General features: G+C 42.6%; 1 protein-coding gene across 2 annotated transcripts in view; it reads right to left on the bottom strand.

The window, feature by feature from the left end:
- Positions 1-25,501, bottom strand: part of GPR158 (G protein-coupled receptor 158) — a 209,057-nt gene that overhangs the window by 115,717 nt on the left and 67,839 nt on the right. For both annotated transcript variants that reach the window (XM_063324628.1, XM_063324626.1), the window contains exon 3: positions 1,581-1,683. In XM_063324628.1, coding sequence (XP_063180698.1) covers positions 1,581-1,683 — 103 coding nt within the window. The remainder of the gene's footprint in view (positions 1-1,580; positions 1,684-25,501) is intronic.

Raw genomic sequence — 25,501 nt, forward strand, 5'->3', positions numbered from 1 at the left:
CACAAGGCTGCCTTCTGCGACACTCCACAATAAGAAAAGAGAAGGGAAACAAACGCTCACCAGGTAAATTGTTGAATAAACACACTGTGCTATTTGTGCTATATATACATGTTCAGGAGATATGATGTATATACCTCTTGCATATACATACATATATCCATATATATACGAGATATAACATACATATATATATATACACACACACACACAAGATATATTGAGTTAGGGGTAAAATATCTTCGCCAATCTATATGCAAACCAGATCAAATCAATAAAAAACAGGCCAACCCGTGACACAGGTCAAAGATTTAATATCTGGAACTCAGGGCTGCAAACGAATAGGGAATTCTAAAATTTCCCTAATATTAAAAGTTACTCACCTTTCATCTATAATCCCTGTCACTTTTGTTCATAAGCAAGCAGACCTCAAGAGTAACTAACACAGGAAGGAACTCGGAAGGTTTATTTGTAGCTTTGCAGCACGGCGGCATGCTTTTAGCAGTATCATGTCATACAACCCTGCACATGATTTACCAGTACAGAACACCTAAATCTGTGAGTTTCACAGAGGTGCATGTTAAGTGTTGAATACCACTAGAGGAATTTCTATAGTGGAACAGGAACGGCTACGTTCACACAAGGCAGGAGACAATACACGCAGTCCTGGACCAAGCCTGGTGAAAGCTACTCATCGCCATTCCCTGGGCATCTCATACAAACAGCTCCCGCAGCAGAGAGCTGACGACATGAACCTTTGGCTACAGGATGGTGCAAAGAAGCTGGGGATGGCATTCACTCGAAAGCAGGAGGCAGAGAAGGACACCCTGTTACACCTTCAAGCAACAGCTTTACACTTGTGACTGCAGCGTGAGCTCTACTAGTATAACTGCAACAATTTCGGCACAAAATCTGTGCAGAGATTACGCTTTGGTCATATGATGAAAATAACCGACATCAACTTTGGGCATGCAGTTCATATTTTTCCCCTGATGAGTATCAACCGAGTTGATTCCCTTACTGTGGGCAACTCGGTCTAAGAACCATACAATGTGTGTCCTGGGCAAGCGTCATCCGCATCATACACCCAACCAGACTCTCAGGCCTGACCCATCTCTAATACCTCATCAGCAAGTGTTAAGAGTTTGGATCCTCCTTTGGATTCTCCTTTGCAAATGAAGGAAAATGAAAACAATTAAATCCCGCAGAAAGCCAGAGGCTAGGGCATTCTACTTTGCCCTGACCAAAGAGAAAATTACTAGATTAATTTCCTCAACACTTCTGCTGGAGCACAGATGCCAGAAATCTCTGTCTCTCATAGCAAGACTTCTTTTCATGTTTTTTAAATTTATTTACAAATCAAATATTCTTCAAGCGGGTATGTTTTACAGGATCCTCGGGAGTATCGTGAATGACAAACCAAAGGGCTGGAACCCCTTCAGTGATTATATAATCGGAGAGATGCAAACCGCGGGGATTTTACTGTATAACCCTGACAAGGATAAAAAGGAGCCCTGCATTATTAATGCTAGTTATGTTTTCATTTTTCTTTTTTTTTTTTAAACTGAAGCAAAGGCACTTACTCTGAAAGCTGTTCATTGAGAAGATGTTGGGATGATAGAATCCAGGCTTGCAAATACATTTGTAGGCTCCGAGCACAAATCCAAGGCCTTTAATTGGCATGCACTGTGAGAAAGGAAAAAAGAAAAGTCATGCAGATGATCATACAACTATATACTCAGATGTACATTCAAGCATAAAAACATTACAAGATACTGTGAGCAGACTTCTGAGAATAAACAGGCACCCCTTCCAGTCTGACAGTATTTTCTCAGTGACTTTTCCCATCGTCATATATCGCTCCAATTTTTTTTTTCCTTGTTGTTCATCACCAGCAAACAGCAAAGACAGTTATAATCAAGCCTGTCCCACTGATAAACTGACCGAGAGCCAAATTTGACTCTCATACTTTGGCTCTAGGTGGGACATCAGACGGCTGTGTTTTATCCTGGAGAGTTTCCAGCCCTTTTCCCCAGCAGAGCAGGCGGGGTTCTGACAGCTGGAGCTCACGCTACGTAAGGGAGAATGTGGACACCTGCAGCCAAGCCACCAACCTTCCGTGGGCAGCACGTGCTGGTGCTGGTGCCCCTGCTCCACCAGCAGCCTTACCGGAGCCGAGACTGACCCAGCCAAAACAAAGCAAGAACTGCTTAGAGAATGGCTGCAGACCTAAATCTGATCTAGGTGAAAGAGAGCGAACATACTTCAATCAGAGCCCCCTACTTCTAAGCTTTCTTGTTCCTTTTCAACAAAGTAATATGTGAAACAAGTTTTATTTTAACTCAGTTTTATTTTTTGCTTTATTTTGACATAAGGACAACCAGAGCAAATTTATTACAGTGCAGAACATCTACTGTCAGCCCATTTCTGTACAACGCATAGACTGCCTAGTATACAGGGAAGAAACAGTTCAGCAACGTAGACGTAGGAACACTGGTAAAATGGTTTTCCCCCAGTATAGCTTATTTCCCTTTACAGTAGGCTACTGTACTAGATGCCCTTCCCATCAGTACACCAACATGTCTCCATGAACAGGAACTAGACACTAGTGGTTCCTTGGTAAGCAACTGAATGATTTAACTAAAACACCCTCTTTCCTCTCACTTCCTTATGTTTCATTTGTTTGTGACTGTGACTTTAGAATAAGCTTCAATCCATAACTGCCTGCGACTGGGAAGAAGATGCAGAGGACAGGGTTTAGTTAAAAAAATCTGAGTTTCAAAAATCAAATGCAAACCAAGAGAGGACAGTCTGCACTGATACTTAAACAAAAACCTCCATTTTTTTAATCTCAAATTTCAGCTTGGTGACATAATTCTGCCTGACATTGGGAAAGCCACTTTGCTTTTCTTTGCCTCAGTTCCCCAGATGGCATAGTCTTTTCTCTCACCCTTTCCCAATCTGATGTCTGTTCACGTACTGCAGGCCTGTGGGCGCTATTGGAAAACAACTAATAAGCAGGAAACTGGAATGCAAGAACACTGAAAATTCATTCAGCCTTTGTATAAACACGAAAGCAAGAAAAAATGGAAAGAGAATGCACAAATCATTTTTCTTCACACCTCATCTTCACCCTACAGAAATGTGACTGTTGACAAGGTGGAGGACGGGAGAAATCGAAGTGGGATGAGTGTGTTTGCAAGTCCAATGACAGCCAAAACCTCTTTAATCAAGACAAAAAAAAATCAGTTAAAGTAGTAAAAAGAATTTTTCAGGGGAAAATTCTGTTTTGGCTTCTTGCTTTGTAACGGGAAGATACATGCTGCTGTAGAGACTACATTTTCTTTTTGAGGGGAAGGAAGAAAAGAAGTAGATTCTACTGAATTCTGCGAACACCTCAGCAACCCTACCTGCAATACCATATCCATAATCCATTCTCACTGAACAAATTCTTCATATAAAATGTGCCACAGGCTCATAAATCTGTTCTGCATCAAAATAAACGCTTTACTGATGATTCTTTAACACATATCCAATGCTCACACCAAATAAAATTATGTAACTTTTATTTTATTGTCACTGACCAGTCTAGAACTTGAAAACACAGAACAGTAGGGGCTGGAGGGGACCTCCTGACCACATAGTTGGGCCATCTAGTCCAACCTCCCTGCCAGAGCAGGATTACCTAGAGCAGGCTGGACAGGATCGCGTCCAGGTGGGTTTTGAATATCTCCAGAGAAGGAGACTCCACAACCTCTCTGGGCAGCCTGTTCCAGAGCTCTGCCACCCTCAAAGTAAAGAAGTTTTTCCTTATGTTCAGATGGAATTTCCTGTGTTCCATTTTGTGCCCGTTGCCCCTTGTCCTGTCACCGGGCACCACTGAAATGAGTCTGGCCCCATCCTCTTGACACCCGCCCTTTAGGTATTTATAAGGATTGATGAGATCCCCTCAGTCTTCTCCTCTCCAGGCTAAACAGACCCAGGTCTCTCAGCCTTTCCTCATCAGAGAGATGCTCCAGTCCCCTGATCATGTTCGTAGACCTCCGTGGACTCTCTCCAGTGGTTCCCTGTCTTTCTTAAAATGAACCAAATATTTCAAACGCTGTTATCTTTCCTTGGTCTAGGATATTATTCTTGTTTCAAGTCTTTGGCAGCTGTAATGAACACCATAAAAACCATCGGTCAAATCCTGTTTCTTGCAGTCCATATAATCTTATGCAGAGGTGTAATAGGGATCAGAACATCAATCTGTTGAAAGGAGGGAAGGAGAGAGGGAGAAAGAAAGCCTAGATCCCTCTAGATGCAGTTTCAAACTCTGAAATTCCACCGTGCTCAACAGTGCATGGAAACAGAACTGTTTACAGCTTGACTTTTTTTAAGAAATTGCAGTAGCTAAGCAAGGAAGAACACTAAATAGCATGTGGCAAAAAATGGGGAAAGTATTTTTCCCAGAAAGAAAAATTTCCCCTCTTTTTACAGCTGATTTAATAGTTAATAGTACATTAACCAATGGTGGTAAATATTATGGTGAAACAGGTAATATTGAGTAAGAGCTTGCTGGTGTACAGAAGGAGTTTAGCAAAATCCAGATTCCTTTAATCAGGGTTCTTTTGTCAGACACAGAGGCCTTTCCTGGCTGTGGGTGAATCTGCAAAACACTGGGCCAGCACATGCAAGCCACTTTTGTCCTTGCCCTTGGCAAGTGGCACCCGGGTTCCAGCAACCCCAGTGGCAGACGCAGAGCCGGAGCCCTGCAAAGCTGTCCCTGCTCAGCCACGGCAGCCCACAGCATTGGTCATGGGCTTCAGACCGCCGGGAGCACAGAGACTCGGCAGCCCACAACGGACTGGGTAGACAGAGACAGTAAAATATTAATCTGCTGCTAAATTACTTAAAATTTCATCCATATAGAACCTAGCACCGAAAAAGGCAGATGTGTGAAACATATCTGCCTCCACATAAGCAAAAAAAGAAGCATAAAACTGACCTGGTTTCAGATTTCATTATAACGTGATTTATTTTCTTTTATTTCCTTTCTATATGTGAAAGAAAATCTCTGGGAATAAAAATCACCGTATTCCTGAGAACTTTTTTTCTTCACTAGTGGCCATCAGCTTTTTAAAAACCATGCTTTATTTAATTCATAAGAGCAGCTACCTTAGGTTAGACCAGAAGCTCTATTTAGGCTTGTATCACACCTCTTACCTGCCCAGCAGCAAGTGTCGAGGCAAACAGTGAAAGATGCAGGGTGGCTATCGAGCCAGCCTTCCCCTGTACGCCCTTCAGGACATCACACGCCTAAATGGAATCTGTATTGCTTTAACTTCCAGCCAGTAGTACTTACAGACAGGCTTGGTTACAACTCAATACAGCTTTATCATCACCTTTGCTAAAAAGAGAATAATAGGCGTCTGTACAATTCACAAAGCACATCTATTCTAGCTGTTTATTCCCTGGTTTGCAAGTTTATACTTCCAGCTTTACAACACTTGTATAATGTAATGACTCCCAAGTTTAAGATAGTATCCTTTACATGATTATACAGCCACCTCAAAAAATAAGATATTCAATTAATATCTATCTTGAAATTCTTCATAAGTAAACAGGCCCTGAATAAACACAGACACGTCATCTAAACCAGTTAAGAAAGGTTGTATTGGTTTCATTTTTATGCTGCTTGTTATAAAGGACAAATGTGGAAACATCTATTGTGATAAAGAAAGTAACTGCTGAAAAGAAAATAAATCCTTCAAATAACCTGTGCAATTGCTTTGGAAGCCTCAGCCAAATCTTCTGGCACAAGAGAGGCAAAGCCCTTCATCAGATCTGATCAGCCAGAAATCAAGTGACAAAGTATTCGGCAGGTACACAAAGCAGGTGTTACACCCACACCAGAACACAAAAGGGAAGAAACAAGGCAAAAAAACCCTAGTAGTTTAAGAGAAAGCTTGTGGCATCATGTCCTACATGTGATTTACAAACTTAGATAAACCACCAAATAAATCTGGCCCATGGCGTTCTGGAGCACAGGGGCTAAAATAGTAATTTTAGAATTAAAAAAGAAAAGAAAAAAGACTAAAAATGCAGCCACCCTTGACTAGGGTATTTCAAGTTTTTCAAAGATCATCTTTCAAATGCTCATCTTTCATGCATACAGCAATGGGGATGTCTCCCTTTTCTAAAGTCAACGCCTTGTTCAAAGGACATAGTAAGAGCAAAGTCATGATCAAAAAAGCTTAGCAAAAATCATACCCATAAGCCCACATTTTTTTGCTCTGGTTTGGGGCGGCATGTAGGGAATTTCTAGAAAATACTATGTACGGAAGAGTCACTTTGTGCCTGGCACATGATGGCAGCTGGAGCAGGTTGGTGACCTGCGGGACCCCGAGAGCTCCTTTCTGAGCCTGTTTACCACGTTGTCAAGTTGTCAAGCTCACTCATAAAAACAAATGAAAGAAAATAAAAGTCAGAGTCCTGCCGAAGTCAGAGACAGCTCTGTCATTGAAAAGGCTTTACCTGTTATATTTTCTCACTTCATTTACCCTTCAAGAGCAGAGTTTCGTGTTAAAGCATGTTTGCAGCCTGCTCAGAAGTGAACAGTGGACACATCCACGCATCCGAAGGCCTGGTGCATCACCCGGGAGCCCCCCGCTTGCCTCTGGATGGCCCAGGGAGCAGCCAGCCTGCCAACAGTGCTCTCTTCAAACACAACATTTTGTTTCAAAAGGACAGGACGGGGCTGGCCCCTCCGTAATTTACACTGCAGGGTTACTTGGTAGGCCCCCATAGTTTTCTCCTACCTTCTGAGTGCATCAGTGGAGTCAATTCTTTTTTAAATTCAAGTTTAAAAATGTGTTTTCCAACAACAGTGGACTTACAATGACAGTGAGTTGTTTAAATCCTGAGTCAGACAAAGCCCAGCAATAGGTGCTCTGATTTTGCTGACAGCAAAGGCAGCCATCGGGACAACATCTGTCTTGATAGTTTGAAATCTAAAAATTCCTCACTGCTTTTTAATGTGATTTTTCATTATTTTGGTGTTGGGACCAGAGTAAATATTGATGGTAAGGAACCTCAGCTCAGTCACACAGATAACTATAAATTACATGCAATCATTAAAGTTATAATGTCTGATTTTTTATTAATCTTAGCTGTCACTCAAAGCACCCAGAAAATGAAATATATTGTTCACGTTACGGTTTTTTCTTAGGATACTTTGGTTACTACTGACAAGCCATGAACAGAAAAGTTAATGTCAAATCATCCACAATTCAAGCAGGAAGACACTAAATAAATGTAAGAGACTGCAGAGTCTTCAACTTCTAATTAACCCCTTCTGCAATGTGAGTCGGTTTAGTGACCAGGCTGTACGTCTGAGGAGGTAGAGGATTCCCTTCTGGTTCTCACCTCCATCACTCCCAAGATACCAATGTTACCAGCCCATTGGGGGACAAATGCGACAAAACTTCAAGTGCTAGTGAAAAAAACACATGGTGGAAATGGAGCATTTTGCAAAGAAATGGAAGAAAGGAGATGAGAAATACATGCAAATCATGGTTCTTGGATAGAAGACAGTGAGAGGGGAAGAAAGGTGAATTTATCGGTGTTTGCAAGCAGGTTACTTGGCGGGGGGAGGGTGGGGGTGGCGTGAGATAGGAAGCCGAAAACTCTCATCATCAGCTGTAGTCATGCATACGGAGAACCCAAGGTCAGCTTACAAACTACGCTTCCCACAATCGGGATCCTTTACTGAAGGATGAAAGCACAACAATTACAGCAATTTTCAGAGGCTGGATAGCTTGGAAACTCAAAGGTTCTCAGCAATGACAGTGTTTAAGGCAGGTTTTTCATTAGTGATGAAAATACCTCTGCACTCTACAATCAGGCTACTTTAAAAAAAAAAAAAAAAGAAAAGCAAAAGAAAAACATCTATTTACAGGATAGATCGGAATTGTTATTGGTAACCTGAATATCATGTTAGAACACACCAAACTTCGCTTCTGATTAACATGCTAAACAACAAAATTACAATTTCTCCTCTCCTAGAAAACAGTGCAGCAATTCAGGGCAACCTGTTAACAGACACCAAAGGGACTGATAATTTCATAGCCGTTAAATAATGCAGTGTGATTAATTTGAAGGCACTTTTGCAGGGCCAGATTTCCTTGGCTTTGAGGATAAATTAAGACTTCTTTTTTTTTATTAGCACCAGTTAAACTGTATTAAGAGCAAAGTCTAATTCACTTCCTTAGTGTCTTACCTGCATTAAGAGAGAATTCTCTTCATACTCAATCTCTACCCCTTTTTTCCTACCACTAGGATAATTTTGTGCTTTACACATGGGCAATATTGGAAATACCAAACACTATCTGCACAAGACCTTCCAGAAGCTGTCAAGGAATATGGCAAAATACACAGAGGTCCTTTACCTCTGGACATCTGGTTCTGCCAACTTCTGCATTCATCTGTTACTTGGCAGCAAGAGTTGCACAAGTTTGCCTGGAAGATGGGGCACACAATAACACAGGGGATTAAGAAAGCTTGCCAAAAACTGCAAGAATGTGAGACGTTTCCAAAAACATTTGGTGAGGGGAAAAGCTGGATCTACTCCTGATCCCCATGAAGGAAGGGTGCAGTTCTGAGTAGTGGGGTACTTTCTCACCTATTCATGTTTCCATTAATGGGCTTTGGGTTCAGTGATCATAGTTTGATCTGCAGGACAGCGAGCCTGCTTGCTAAGAATGGGAAAACCCTATCCCAAAAGGGGAAAAGGGTACTAGGCCAAGAGTTAGCAAGGCTCATGGACGGGGCTTTAAACTAGAATCGAAGGGGGAAGGGGATAAAACCAGGCCCACTAGTAATGAGCCTAGGGATAAAGGGCCAAGGATGGGGGTGAAATCGGTAGCCCAGCTCAAGTGCATCTACACGAATGCACGTAGCATGGGCAACAAACGGGATAAGCTGGAAGCCATTGTGCAGCAGGACAGCTATGATGTAGTTGCCATCACGGAAACGTGGTGGGATGACTGTCACAACTGGAATGCCGCAATGAATGGCTATAAGCTCTCCAGAAGGGATAGGCAAGGAAGGAGAGGCGGGGGTGTGGCTCTGTACATTAGGGAATGTTTTGATTGTATAGAGCTAGATTCCAGTGATGATAAAGTCGAGTGTTTATGGGTAAGGTTGAAGGGGAAGGGAAATAAGGGAGATGTTGTGCTGGGAGTATGCTATAGACCACCTGACCAGGATGAGGAGACAGATGAAGTATTCTATAAGCGGCTGCCTGAAGTCTCACAATCGCCAGCTGTTGTTCTGGTTGAGGACTTCAACCTGCCGGGTATCTGCTAGAAATATAACACAGCAGAGAGCAGGCAGGCTAGGAGGTTCCTTGAGTACATGGAAGATAACTTCCTGACACAACTGGTAGCGGAGCCTACCAGGGGAAGTGCCTTGCTAGACCTACTGTTCACAAACAGAGAAGGACTAGTGGGAGATGTGGTGGTCAACGGTCATCTTGGGTTTAGTGATCATGAAATGGTCAAGTTTTCAATATGTAGCGATGTAAGGAGTGGGGTTAGCAAAACCTCCACCTTGGACTTCCAGAGGGCGGACTTTGGCTTGTTCAGGACACTGCTTGAGAGAGTCCCTTGGGAGATAGTCCTGAAGGGTAAAGGGGTCCAGGAAGGCTGGATGGTCTTCAAGAAGGAAATCTTAAAGGCCCAGGAGCAGGCTGTCCCCAAGTGTCGCAAGTCTGAAGGGTGGGGAAAATGGCTGGTCTGGATGAATAAGGAACTTCTGATGGGACTTAGGAATAAAAGGAGGGTTTACCACCTTTGGAAGAAGGGACAGGCAACTCAGGAGAAGTACAGGGATCACGTTACATTATACAGATGGAAAATTAGGAAGGCAAAAGCCCAGCTGGAGCTCAACTTGGCCACTAACATTAAGGACAACAAAAAAAGTTTTTATGAATACATCAACAAAAAGAGAGCCAGGGATGCGGGGGGGAAAGTTGCAACCAAGGATGAGGAGAAGGCTGAGATACTTAATGCCTTCTTTGCCTCCGTCTTCAATAGTCAGACCAGCTATCCCCAAGGTGTTCAGCCTCCTGAGCTGGAAGATAAGGATGGAGAGCAGAACAACCCACCCATAATCCAGGACGAAGTAGTCAATGATCTGCTTCTGCACCTAGACATACATAAGTCTATGGGGCCGGATGGGATTCACCCAAGAGTACTCAGGGAGCTGGCGGGAGAGCTCACCAAGCCTCTCACCATCATTTATCAATAGCCTTGGTCAACAGGGGAGGTACCAGGTGACTGGAGGGTGGCTAATGTGACAAGAAGGGTTGGAAGGAGGATCCAGGGAACTACAGGCCTGTCAGCCTGACCTCCATACCAGGAAAGATCATGGAGAGGATCATCTTGAGTGAGCTCTCACGGCAAGTGCAGGGCAGCCAAGGGATCAGGGCCAGCCAGCGTGGGTTTAGGAAAGGGAGGTCCTGCTTAACCAACCTGATCTCCTTCTATGACCATGTGACCCGCCCTCTGGATGCAGGGAAGGCTGTGGACATTGTCTATCCGGACTTTGGTAAGGCCTTTGACACCGTCCCCCATAGCATTCTCCTGGAGAAGCTGGCGAATCATGGTACAGACAAGTGTACTCTTCACTGGGTTAAAAACTGGCTGGATGGCCGTGCCCAGAGAGTTGTGATTAATGGGGTGAAATCCTTTTGGCGGCCGGTCACCAGTGGTGTCCCTCAGGGCTCAGTTCTGGGGCCAGTTTTGTTTAATGTCTTTATCAATGATCTGGATGAGGGGATTGAGTGCACCCTCAGGAAGTCTGCAGACAACACCAAACTAGGTGGGAGTGTTGATCTGCTTGAGGGTAGGAAGGATCTACAGAGGGACCTGGACAGGCTGGATTGATGGGCCAAGGCCAACTGTATGAGGTTTAATAAGGCCAAGTGCCGGGTCCTGCATTTCGGTCACAACATTCCCAAGCAACACTACAGTCTTGGGGAAGAGTGGCTGGAAAGCTGCCCAGCAGAAAAGGACCTGGGGGTGCTGGTGGATGGCCAGCTTAACATGAGCCATCAGTGTGCCCACGTGGCCAAGAAGGCCAACAGCATTCTGGCTTGTATCAGGAATAGCGTGGCCAGCAGGAGTAGGGAAGTGATCGCGCCTCTGTACTCGGCGCTGGTGAGGCCTCACCTCGAGTACTGTGTTCAGTTCTGGGCCCCTCTGTACAAGAGGGACATTGAAGTGCTGGAGCGTGTCCAGAGGAGAGCTACCAAGCTGGGGAGGGGTCTGGAGACCAAGTCATATGAGGAGAGGCTGAAGGAGCTGGACATGTTTAGTTTGGAGAAGAGGAGGCTGAGGGGAGACCTCATTGCCCTCTACAGCTACCTGAAAGGAGGTTGGAGAGAGGTGGGTGTTGGCCTCTTCTCCCAGGTGAATAATGCCAGGACCAGAGGAAACGGTCTGAAGCTGCGGCAGGGGAGGTTTAGATTAGATATTAGGAAGAATTACTTTACTGAAAGAGTGGTCAGGCACTGGAACAGCCTGCCCAGGGAGGTGGTTGAGTCACCATCCCTAGAGGTGTTCAAGAAACATATAGATTTGGCACTTCAGGGCATGCTCTAGTGGCAGAGAGTGTAGGTTGTTTGGTTGGACTTGATGATCTCAAAGGTCCTTTCCAACCATGAAGATTCTACGATTCTATGATAAACAAACTAGCAGAATTTTGCAGTGTTTTTAAAAAAAACTGTAAAAAAACCTCAGTTTTGTATTACTTACTGATGTTAATTTTTTTAAACCAAATGTTCGCAGTTGGCCTACCTCTGCCAGTAAATGCTATTATCTGCACTGTGACAATACAAATTTCATTCTGAAATCCATTTGGCACGTTTATAAACTTTGTTAAAAATATTTGTTTACAATCCTAAGAACAGCCCTTCAGATTTCATTCTGAGGGCCAGCAGGAAATACTAGAACAGCCAGTGCAAGGGAGTTTAAGCAAAGAAAACTCATTCAGAATAGGAAAGAGTGATAGAGGGTGCCCAGGAATTGCACAGCTCATCTCAGAGAAGGGCATGGCTGAACGTCTTGCAGACTGCACCGTTCTACTGTTAAAGTACCACCAGTATGGAGAACCTGCTGGACCCACTATTTGGAAAGGGAAACATTTTCCTATAGTTCATCCAAAAGCTAACAAATAGCTGCTATAATCAATGGGTAATTTAGATGCATAATTCAAAGAGGGGAATAAAACAGTGGAAAACAATGCGCAGTATTTTAATAAGTTAACATGGACAACATTGCTAAACCAATATTTTCTAGCCAGCTGCTATATCTGTCATTTATATTGCATTTCCCAGCAACCATTAATGTAATTACTTCTTGACTTTTAAACATTATTTTTAGGCTGATTCCACTCACTAGCAAGACATATGTGATCACGTTGGAAAAGGTATGTAACAGTTTGTGTTTGTTTTCCCATCCCACGGTAAGTTTCTGGACCTACTGGCTGGTTCCAGGCAGTGCAGTGGGGGTGAGAAACTTGCTAATTTCCCACAAGGGGGAAATTCTTTTATTTCATGAAAATAGCATCCTGTTAGAGAACCGGTACTTCATCAGTGTCCCTGCTGAGGAGAGACTACATCACGAGGACGTACCTTTCACTAGACACTAGAGAACGCTCTTTGAAATGCCACAGCCGTAAGAAAAGTTTTAGCTGGCACTGGTGCCTCGGACATCAGGTAACAGCATAAGGAAATGCCTTAGGAAACCAGGCTACAATAATCTGATATTCCTGTTCCTTGGCATTCAGTCCATCTTTAGGACAAGTTGGCCCATTTTTCCAGAGGTTTTTACTACTCAGGACTGACAGGAGTCTTGAGTTGAGTCCAACTATGCAAAGTTGGATAAATTATGCTCCTAGTCACAAAATCATTTCCTACTGAAATTCTACTTGAGTATTTTGTGTGAAACAAGATTGAGAAGACGGCTGCATAAAGGATGCGAATTTTAATATCTTTGCTCAATTTTGAAGCATTCTTTCCTTTTATATTAGTGCAATGTTAGACAGCAATTGAAGGAAAATACCCACCTCACTGGTACTTGAATGAAGACACAGCAATTTTTAATCACAAAACAGAGTCTGACATGGTCTATTAAATGAATCTGGTTACTTGGTGGTCATTGGTAAAACAACACTCCCAGACAGGTTCTGTCCATCAGCAGCATGCATTTAAAAAGTACATTTCTTTCATGCAGGAAGACAGTCGAGTCCTGCAGCACAGTGACCGCTCTGTCCACGGCTTGATCAATGTTCTTTTATTCATTTTGCTTTATTGTGGATTGTAGCCTCTACAGTTTGACAATGTGGCAACACATCAAGAAAGTTCACCTTGCTTACAAGATAGTATCAGAATTTGAGGTTTTCGACTTCTCAAACATATCTCCATGTTTCAGCCACAAGTCTCCCATCCTCAAGGTTGGGATGTCTCTCAGAACTGAAGTTTGGAGCACAGTTTCTAGGTTTAACCTGTGATCTGAGCTCTGTTAAACTCCAGATTCTTCTTGATTGCTTTCAATCTCATCGCCTGGCTTCTTTCATAATTTCATCTACCAAAGGAAACAATGATTTTGTGACAAAGCCATCATTCCTCCCCTTGCCCAAGAACACTGCAGACCATGCTCTGTCAGACTGCTGTTGAAGCACCATCATAAGGGTCATACCACAGTCAGAAGAAGCACCACATTATTGCCTTCAGGGAGAATTCTCCCCAAACTGGCATTACTTGACAGTACCAGCCTCACTTATTACAAGGCACAAGTCCCACAGAGGTGCTGCATGTCCCACCAGCACCATGAAAATACAGCCCCCACTATTTGTCAGCTATTTGCTAGCTCATTCAGCCTCTTTTTTAGCACTAGGCAAGCACCAGGGTTTTAAAAAATGCATTTGGGCAAGACACATAGTTATACTTTTGGGTAGCAAAACAGAAACAAAAGGTTATAACTAAAATTAATATGAAACAACAATATACTTAATAAAATAATACCTGTCTATTTGTTTACTGCTTCTTATCCAGTACATCAAAGAGAGATCAGCCACGAGGGTACACCATGAAATCCCGGTTTTTACTCTGAACACTTGCTTTCTTCTTGCCACCTTGATCAGCTTTGATGAAAAATGCCCTAATATTGAGTAGTAACTGTCCCATAGGTAAGTCCTCACTTCTAGGTCTAAGGCTAGCCAGAGGGCTGGTGAGCCAGCTCCCTATATGGAGCCACCATACTATAGACATTGAAAATCTTTGTTCTTCTGCTTCCCTTATCTTAAATCTAGATTCTTACTTTTTATCCAAAGGCTGTGTAGTTTTGATGAGTCCTGTCTCACTCCTCTACTGTCTTCTGGAGCCAGCGGGTTTGGCCATGACTGTAAATTTCTCTAAATGACCACTTTTGGTATTTATTGATGCTTCTCTCTGCCCATCATTATTTTTCCCTCAGGTTTGCACTTATTCCAACAAGGCTATTCCTGTGTCCCGGTGATTAAAAGCCACTTTTCCCCGTTCTGCTCAACTGTTATTTCCTGCCCAGGCTGAACTCCTCCTTTACACAAAGTTACAGCCGGCCGCCGTTTAATATTACAAAAGCCACCCCTCATCAAGATTTTCTCTGAAGCTCATGGTATACCACCAGCTTTGATACAGACCTATAAGAAGCATTCTTATATTAACAAACTGATAATAAACTATTGTGTCTAGACATGTATACGAAAGCAAATATCCCCTTGTCCTGTCTCCAACAGGGAGCCCCTGTGTTTGTTACAGAATCCTCTTGTGTCCGCAGAAATTTCAGGTGGGTGTCAGCTGGAGCACATCATCCATAACTTAATGGCTCACGGAGCCCTGCTGAGACTCTGCATCAGTGTTAACACCAGCAACCTCCATGGAGCAGCCCAGACTAACACAGAGCAGCCCAGACTAACAAGTGTGCCACAGTGGCTTAAAATCTTGGTAGAAACCCTCCACTATCGTGAGAGCTCCAAGCAGGACACCTTGCTTCTTGTATCAATCCAATGTATAACTAATCTTTTCCACAGATGTATAACCACACAATCCTCTAAGATGTATAACAATACACACACAAAAATGAAGGTTAAGTTCAAATCTAAGCTGGAAGGATGAAATACACTTTTAGGTTTAATTTGTTCAGTAGCCCGCTTTCTCTCAGCTCAGCAACACACGATTTCTGACCCAACGTCACAAACCAGCAGATGGCTTAACCAGTTCTAAAATGAGTTCCCTGCTAACCCCAATGGCAGATGGCACTACCACAGAGATACAAGAAAGATGAAGTTGTTCCAGCTTGCAGCGACAAGCCAAGGCAAAGCATCAAACAATCTCTCAAACCAGAAACTCTAGAACTTTGTATTCCTTCTCCTGGCAGGGTAACTACTGATAACACTATTTGAACAGCATGCAGCTGCAAATTTGGAAGCCAATTTCGTAGGCATCATTAAGAATGTCAGAAAAATTCAGCAAGTTTATCTGCACTGTGATTATTTCTTCCTCCAGTACTTGCAAGTATAGAGTGGCAGAAGGGTAACACTAAAACACAGGAAAAAGTGGCCTTTGGATAGTAAGATACCTACCACCCACCAATTCTGTTTAATGAATCTGCATGAAAACAGGGACCAATGAATAACAAGTAACATGGTATATCCACTGGAGAGAAACCAAGAAGGAGTTTTCTCTCTATTATTCAGCAGCTGCCAGGAGCTGGTTCACAAAGCATGATGGACTGGATCTTTTCTGACATCATTAAAATTAAAAAGGAAATTGTTTTCTATTATTAATTATAGAAGTATACCTCTTGTTCTCAGAGCTCTCAGAAATGGTGAAACAGCATCCGGTCGCAGTACATTGTAGACATATAAACCTCAGCAGACAATAAGATGCCTGGAAGAGTTTGCCTCAGACTCAACAAAATGTCAAGTTTACTTTCCATCTGCCAGAGCAAACCCATTTTATCGGAAGCCACTACAGAAATAGCACGAAAGACCTGCCAGCCTTAATGTGACACAGGCATGCACCCACAAAAGCCCACCCTCGCTCCACATCAGCTCACTTTTTAACTCTCACTTTGAAACCACTTGAAGAGATTGCAGCCCAGTTACCACTTCTATCGAGTGGCAAAATCCCTGAGACCAGTGAAACCAAAGCCAGGCCAAATGAAGGCAGAACCAGGTCCTGTCACACATGCACAGATTTTATTTGGTAACATGTAGATATTATAAAGGCAACAATGGAAAAGGAAACGACTTTCAGGTTAAGAGAGAAAATGTTTGGTTAGTAATTTCATTAACCCACAGTTAATGGCATCGGATTTCCTTTCATATTTATAAATAAACAACGCTCACCTGTCTTCCTGCTTTAACAGCTCCACAAGAACGACAACGCTACAGCACACAGGCTTCTAAAATTAACTTACTGTTATGTTTTGTGTTACTGCTCTCCCTGCTTTGTCCTTTCTACTCTTATTCTGCTGCAAAACACAACACACCACCAAGCACATGAGACTTGTGACCCACCTCCCCAGAGAAGTCTCCCACCTCACCCCCAGGAACGACACAGACTCTCCATTCACCTCATTCCAACAGGCTCATATTCCTAATGCGTATGAAGCAAGAAGCAAATCCAGGCACCAGGCTATTCAGTAGTCTGAAGAGCCTGCCCAGTCCAAATACATTGACCAGCTCTTTTCCAAATCTTCCAACAGCACAAATGAGACACAGATTGGGTCTTCCCAAGTTCTGTTCTGAGACTTCTAAATTTCCATCTCGACTGCTGACTTCACTAAAACAAAAAAAAACCTCCTAAAGGTAAATTGTATTAACATGTTTTTGTACAGTAAGTAAATTATAAACCAGCCAAGTTTGAAGACAAGAGTTTCTGTTGAGCTTTCCTGAGTCTGAGGCAAACTCTCCCAAGTACTGTCATTACTTCATAGTTTCCAGGAAGTTTCTGGATTTTATATCTGAAAGTTGTAATTCTATAATATCTTGAATGCAATCCTATAATATGATAACTATACCCAAAAGTATTTTATAGAGTTATCATATTATAGAATTGCATTCACTGTATTACAGAATTACAAAGCCACATGAATGGACCATGGCGGAAGCTTATGGTGAAATCCTACTCCCACTCACATCAACCTTCCAGAGCATCAGCTGCAGAAAACGTAATGAAAAGCCTAAAACCCAGAAGCAATGTTTTAAAAGCTCAAAAAAGTCAGAAACACATGAAAAAGCAAAGCACTTTCTATTAGTAGCGTAAGAGCCTTGCCAACCTACAGAGCCCGAACGCTTTCAGGTCAAGTTTGGAGGTTCTTGATAAGGTTCAAAACATTCAGAAGCTCCTAAGGCATCTGCATGGTCACTCCAGGACAAATACTCCAGCAGACTGTCAATGAGACTCATCTACTAACAACTCTTACCTATCTCTCACAAAGAAGATATTTCCTTTACTTATCTACAGGCTTCTTTTTTGCTTGTCTTGCAAATGACACATCTTTTTTCTTATCTATGGACTTCTTGGGGGGTGAGGGACTTTCTTTTTTGATCCCACTTGCAAATCCTCAAAGCATCTCAAGATTCAGCATTTTGTACAGCTTCATACCATGAGAAGTGTTTTGGTGAACTAGTATAAATACCAGGATAATTAGTCAGTATCATTCCCATAAGGAACTACAGAGAAAAGAAGAAAAAAAGAAAAAAAAAAAGAAAGGATCCTTGCTCTAAAAATAGTAGCTTGCTCACTATAACCTAAGTACTATTATAGTATACCCGTGACAAAGAGAAGGTTACCTGAGAAGCTACGTTGTACTTAGATTTTGCTATAACTCTTTGCTATTCTTATTAGGTCATTCGAGACTGGTATGCTGCTTATAATTACCCTGACCTGTAAAAAAACCCTATTAATATTGGCAGTGATGCTCGTACTGGCAGAGCAAGTTATAGACACTGAAGTTAATTATATTCAAACTAAAGTAAATTTGGGAAATGTATTTGCATGCACTCAGCATTTGGCTACCTTTCAAATTACAATCTACTGTAAACGCAGATCTTCATTTCCCCAATGAACTTTTATAGGCTTCTGTTACAACAATTAGCAGTTCTGTGACGGAAAAGTTCCCTGGGTAGGCACCAAATGGAAAGAAGCGAGCGGGTAATTCACCACCTCCACCTAGAGAAAGCATCCTTCCACCAGCAGCCAGGGGACTACGGGTGCCCTTCATCCGCCTCCAGCTGTCACACGTGAGCGAGGGGAAGGACCATCATCTAGATACAGCACCCATCATGCTTTTTCCCATTACAGTTTCCACAGCTGCACGCCAGAAGAATCAACACAGAAACACTACTTCCAATGGCGCTCTTCAGCACCTTACAAAATTTTACCCAGGTATTCCTAGAAACTATTGGTATGCTGAAAACTGTCTCCCTCCCCAGAGATACATTACAGGCTCCTCAGCCACATCTCGTAACTAACTCCTATTATAAGACTCCAAAATAAACACACAGAGAGTGAAAAAAAAAAAAAGAGACATCTCATCTCGCACTAATCTCTCAGTAATAAAAGCAAATCCTACTGTTAGAGTAATAAATATGAATTATATAAATTTACATAAATACCAAGCATACAAAGTGAATACTAAAAAAGAATACTTAACTCATACTAAGCCACCAAGGAAACATGTTTGCATGTAAACCTGCATTGAAAAGAACAGAAATAACAACTCGAGTGGATATTTAAGATCATCATCAGTTAGCTACAGCTAACGTGTCTCTGAACTACAAGGAATTTAGAACACTTTACAGTAGAAGTTACCAGATCTATTAATGACATTAATAATAACTAACACATTTTTTACAGGATTTCATTTTGATTTTAGTAACAACTCTATACTACAATGTACTACACCAGTCACTTTGCAACGTATGTCTTCACAGAATCACATCTTAGTGCATATAGTCTATCTATTTTTCAATTAATACCTCTAGGTTCCAAATGGGCAAACTTCAAGATTGTTCTACTCAGTAACTGCTGACTTGCTCAGTCAGTACCCTCGCGGATTACTTCTTATACTCAAGTCAGAATTTGGATTAAAGGATGTTTTGGCAATGAGAAATTTCTAACTGTAAGAGCGTAATATAGGACAATATCAAGCAAAATTCCAACAAAATGTAGACACAATCTAATACAAACATGTAATCTTGGGGGGAGAAGACGGGAACAAGTCTGTAGGCAGAAGGCAGCCTGCTGGAGGAGCAGACAGGGGCTGCAGCCCAGATGTGTACAAGGGTGGTCTCCTTGCCTTTCTGCCCCAAGTTAAACAGAGCTGATATGTGCCCTCAAAAAAATCACATCAGTTGAACTAGCATTTTTATGAAAACCTCTTTCCATCAGAAAACTGCAGCCAAGCTCCTCTTATTTTAGTTTCTCTGACATCAAAATTAACAATATAGAGGAAGGGGGGAAAATTTTGTATATCTTATTATCCCAAGGACCCCATCCAGTATCTTTCTCCTCATACTCCTTCCCCAACCTTGTAATCTCTAAATCTTCCATACAAAGCCATTTACCCTCACAGGCAAATTGTGCTGCTGAACCTCAAACTACAGCTGAGGAAACACATTTAAAAGGCAAACCAGCTTTTAGTGGCATAATGTCAAAAACAGCTGAAAATACACAGTGGTTCATCAAAAAGGACAATTCTTCAGGAAATGACTAGTGGTTATTTTCAGAATCACAATAACGTGCTCAGAGCTGTGCAGAACAAAAGACGTACACGCTCTCTGTCACATGAAGTTTATTGTAACAGACACTTGAAAGACAAAATGAGAAGGATCCAATTCTGTTCTCATTTGCCCTTATTTTAAATAAAACAAAATTCCAGTGTCTCCAGTGCTTCCAGTCAACTCACAGAAATTAATGAATAATGATGCTAGAATCAAATCCACTTTGCTTCATTCTGCTGGTATACTTTAATTTACACTCATTTCCTTTAATATAAATTAATTTGTTGAGACTACTAAGAAGTTATAAAACCTAAAGAAAGAAGACCACCGTAGCCTCAAGTGCCACCCAGAATGCCAGCTTCCAGCAGATTCCAGAAGGACCAGAAGGCAGGGCAGCCTTACTGCTATTGCCAATTAGCAAATAACGCTCATTAAGCTGGTGATTTCCCAGGTCCTCATCAAATTCCAGCTTTATCAGTGAATACTTTCATAAAACTGTTCGATCCTCAAATCCTGTTGTTCCAGCCACAGTTTCAGCAAGCCCCTCTCCAAATGTAAACTTGCCTTGAGATGCCAACTAAATGTCAAGTTTTACCACTGAAACAGCTGGATTTCATTGTCAGCAGGTGGAAAAAATCTCTGAGCTATTCTTGAAGTCAGTGAAGTGGACTGTGGGATCCTTGAGGGAGTAAAAGAGTTATATGATTGTATGATTGTTAACAAGACTTGATTTAATTTTGCTGAACACCCTACTCACCATAATCAACACCAGAGGGATTATGGACACTGCCTGAACTTCGCCGGTAGGACTAACAGAGATAGGCTCTTTCCAAGAAAACCAAAGTTCCTTTGGAATATCTATTTGTAGCATTGAGTTTACAGAAATAGCTGGCTCAGAACGTAAATGCTGTGCTACGGCCTAACTGATTCACATCTTTATTAGACAATCAAAATAGCTATTAGCTTACAAAAAGCCCCTGTCTCAAAAAAGCAGTTCCACTGGCAGAACTTCTGACAGCCCAGAGACACCTTTTCACTTTCAGTAAATTAGTCAATTTTTACGCAGCAGTAACCCACAGCTGAGCTATGGGAATTTCACTGTTTCAATAATCGCCCCAATCTCTTCACAGACAGCATCCGCTCCCTTTATCGTGTAAACCCACACTACTTTTGCTGTCCTGACTTCTTTTTCATGCGAACCGCCTGCTGGCTGGGGAAGGCCGTCTCCCCAGGGCGCAGGCTGGGTCTGCCCTTTCCCCCCTCCTCCCTGCAGCCCCGTTGGCTTCCTCGGGAGGTTCCTCTACCTCCGCAACCTGAAATGGTGCCAGTTAAAGCTCCCTCTTCTCTGCCCTGCTTCACATATTCCTTTATTCCACTCTTCCTTCTGGTCTAAGATACGCTTCTTAATTTACAGAAAAACTGGGGGAAAGCTGCTCAATGTTTTTAGGCCGTCATCCTGGCACTCACGTTCATTACACACATCTCCTTAACTGAACGTTAGCTCCTTAGAAATGAAAATCGTTAGAATCTTTTTCCTATTAAGATCACACAGATTTCAATCAGGATGTTTATTAAGAAATTTCATCCTTTAAAATAACTTTGCTGAATTCTATTCAGCTTACTGTCCAAACAAATTACCTCTCTCACAGAGGTAAGCGGCACTCCCCACTTGAAGACACTAACTTCAGGTTTATTTTCTCCTCATTTCCTCTCAGAAAAGTAGGCCTCATGGCTGCACATGTCTTAAAGCTACAACAGAAATTCCTTCTTTGCGTGGGAGATTCTGTCATCGTCTCCATACTGGTTTGCTTCTCACTCTGAAGCAGCCCTTCGCATTTTCATGGTTGCTTTGCTGGAGGAAAAAACTACCAAAATGAGCAAGACAATCAAAATATAGCCCTAAAATAAGGTAGGCAACAAAGCTGTTATCCTGTTATCTGTGGAGATGTCAAGCATTCCTCAGCTTTTGGAAGAATCAGTTATACAAATATTTAAGCCCTCGAAGCCAACACATTTACCAATCATTTAGACATAATCATCTTGTCACTTAGATACAGCTCAACAAACATGTCATTGGGGAAACCCTACAGTGTAATTAACGTTGGGTTGAATGACAACTGAAGAAAAACATTATAAGCGTTTTCATTCAAACCTGAAAGGCAACATCTAGTATGTCAACACACACTTCACCAGGAAGACTGATTTTCCCCATTATTATTCTTAATTGTACACATGTAGCTTTCAGTTTAATTTCACTGAGGATTTTAATCGTGGCTTGGCTTTAAGGTTTTCTGTTTAGCAGTGCAGTCCAAACTTTTATTCTCAGGAACACAAGAGATCAAGCCATGTTGCCTAACAGCACAGTTAAGCGATCTGATGGTCAGAGAAGAGAGAAAGGAAAGATAAAAACTTACTGTAATTTTTATGAACCTTCAATTTTGTAGGTAAAATTTTAAAAAGAAACAGGAAGTGCCAGTTCCACTCCAATAATCATGATATTTTCCTAAATACAGCTTCCAGTCATCTGAAGGAACTGTGGCCTCCAAAGGTCTTATTTTGCTGTCAGTGTTGTTAAAGTTCACAGAGTGAAACAACTTGCAGTCATGTTTACCTGTGTTATAATATATTTCCTCTACAGATGATGCAGAGATGTAAGCAGAGCTATCCGCCAGTGTATCATTTTAAAATACACACGCAACCGTTCTCCAAGCAGCACAACAGCCCGAAGCTCTGAGATGCAGCAAGGTCTCACCAGCACATCTGAATTCTGCATAAAGTGCTATTAGCGTCTGATTAAATATTAATTACAAGAATGCAGTTGTACAGCATTTAACTGGGGAAAGGCCATTAGCAAATCGCAATTTTTCTGCCAAAAAATACCTAGCACAGCACAATGTTACTTTCTGCCCTATTTAATATGGCTCACAAGGAGGTAGTAAGCGGCCTGAAAGCATCAGTCCCACCCAGTGGCAAAGGTTGTGGTCCACTGGCCTCCCCATTTTTAACCAGACAAAATCCTGGCTAAAAAGCATGCCTGGGAGACATGAGTACTATTTGTTTCAACAGGAGCAAGAGGAAAGTGTTCCATTTCAAAGAGAAGCCAAGTCTGTACGTGGGGAGCCAACGCCATGGCTGTTCCCAGCCTCTCCTCTGCTCTCCCACCTCCTGCCTAATGGAGATTCAGGCACCTGCCCACCCACCCCGGCTGCTAGCCATGTGGGAGTCCCTGCTGACCACACATGGATCACAGCCATCCTTCTCCAAGAGGGAAAGACCACTTCCAGCTATCCACGCGTATTTTTTGCGGTCATCTCAACCAGCAGATCAAACCAAGGACCCTTCCCACGCCCCTTGCCTTGCTCATCTGCCACCTGCCCGATCTTGGGGAAGTCACCAGCTCTGCCCAGAGGCGCTGTCGGCAGCTACGCAGCTGTGACACCGCTTTTTCCCCTAACAAACTTGTGTCGTGTGATGGATATAGCACAAAGACTTGAATTCTACCAACTGAGGAGAGCAGATCTAGTGCCTCCATTGAAGAACTGGAGTCCTTCCTACTTTGGTAACTTGCAGCGATGAGATGCAGGACAAGGGAAAGCTCTAGCAATACCACAGGCAGGGCTAAGCAAATACTTTTCAACTATTTTTTACAAAATAAGAAATTTTTTGGGTCGTATTTAAGCCACTTAACTATCTGAATCCACTCCAGTGAGCCTACGTTCTGTATGATTAAAACATGGATTCAATATTGGCTGTGGAAATGCTGGTCTCCCACTGGGCACTGAAAAACCAGGAGTACCTATACGTACCATGGTGCAGCAAGCACAACAGGTCCAGGTCCTTCCCTTCTGTTGAAGGACCCATCTCACATCCCCAGAGACTGCTCTAGCACGCAAAATTGTTCTGGGAGTGGTTCCTCTCAGACTCTTCAAGAACAGTGCCAGATACTGATCTCTGGGCATTTTAGTTCAAGTCTCTGAATGTGCCTTAGAAAAAGCATCTCACCTCTCAGATGCACCCTTTAGCTACCAGGCTACTGATCCATTCACACCTCCTCGGTGCTCCCATGCCTCATGCCAGCGCTTTATTTATTAAGTGACACTAGTGGGGTAGAGTCGAAGTGTAAAATTTACTTCCCATTTGCTCACACTGAAACACCTCCCTTGTATTTTTTTTTTTTTCTTTCACACATTTCTCTCCTGTTCAAGGTGCCCTCTGGGTTTTCACATGTTTCACTAGAGCACTGAAATATTTTACAGCCCTCAACGAGAGCGCCGGATGGCAGAGACACATGATCCCTGCCCAAGGAACTCACATCCCCGAGAAGCAGGCAAGGGCGAGGCAGTTCGGTGTCGCAGTTATTGAGCTCTGACAGATGCTCTTCCTGGGCTTTCCCACTTTCTGCTGGCTCCTCTCCTACCTGTCCTCCACAGCCGTCACTTTCCAGGTGGCATCTTTACAGCCCTGAGCTACACCTGCAGGAATTGCTCTGCTGTTCTTTTTCTTTCCAAATTTCTTTCAGTGTCTTTTTCTGCTTCTTGCTTTTCCCTCCTTTCCCATTCCTTTGTTAGTTCAGTTTGATATGACTAAAATCAAACCTGTTGCCACTTTTGATATGAAGGACAAACCCAACCACACTATTCTTCCCTGTAACAAGGGACACACAAAATACTTAGGAATTAAGAAGTCATCAAGCAGGTCTACGCAAGTTAACTATTTTTTCAGAGAAATCTATGCAATCAAAAAAAGGACACCAACTCAGAAGCACCTTTAGGTTGGCTGGAGGAGATGGCCATCCTCATTCAGGACGAACCAGCCCCCTACAACCCTGTACCACTTCTGTCAGCTTCCCAAGGCACGTCCTCTCAAGCGTTCTGTATTACCACATTTGCAGTACATTTTGTGTCTGCAGAGCAGTTGCTAATGGAAAGCTGGCAACCTCCAAGAGGACGAGAAACAAGGCATGCAACCTGGTAGAGCACCATCACATCAAGAGCTCCCAAGAGCTCTGTGGGAAGCGCTCCTCCCATCTGGGACCCATGAGAACCAGTGCTGCAAACAGCACCACGTGCAGAAGTATGAAACTACTCTCGGGGACAGAATTTCGGAATGTTTTTCCCCTCCACTCATTCTTTGCGTGCAGCTGCCTTAAATGTGTGTGAAATTGCTCCATGTGATCCAGCTTCCTCAGCTTCTACGTTGGGTTTCAGAGGAACAGAACAAGCTGAGCTTGGGATTTTTTTGCTTTAGTTGCTGCCTCTGTATTAAATAGGTTATGCTGGATGCTGAGGGAGAATGAAGAAAGAAGATTTCTTCTTCTTAAGTATTGTCAGAGTAGGATTAGCCTACTAGGAGACGAATGCCAAGGAACCTCTCACTGGGCAGCCTGGATTCAGGCACTCTCAAGCTGCAGACGCCCTGGGAGAGCACAGGCTTTTATTTGCAGATACACTGGATCCTAGCTTACGCTTGTAATTATTTGTCACTGCTCATCTCCATAGAAATGAACGGATTTACATCTTTTTAAATAACTGGTTTAGAATAATAGGTAAGGGTTTGATGAATTTTCAAACATATCTTACAAAGGCAATTAAAAGCGTTCAGTCTGCGTTATCTAAAAAGCTGCTAGAGCAGAGGAGCAAACAAACCAGTATTACTCCCCCTTCTTTTACTAATGCATTTTTATGTTCTG

The sequence above is a fragment of the Chroicocephalus ridibundus genome, chromosome 2 (genome assembly GCF_963924245.1).
Source record: "Chroicocephalus ridibundus chromosome 2, bChrRid1.1, whole genome shotgun sequence".
In the NCBI taxonomy this organism is placed as follows: domain Eukaryota; kingdom Metazoa; phylum Chordata; class Aves; order Charadriiformes; family Laridae; genus Chroicocephalus; species Chroicocephalus ridibundus.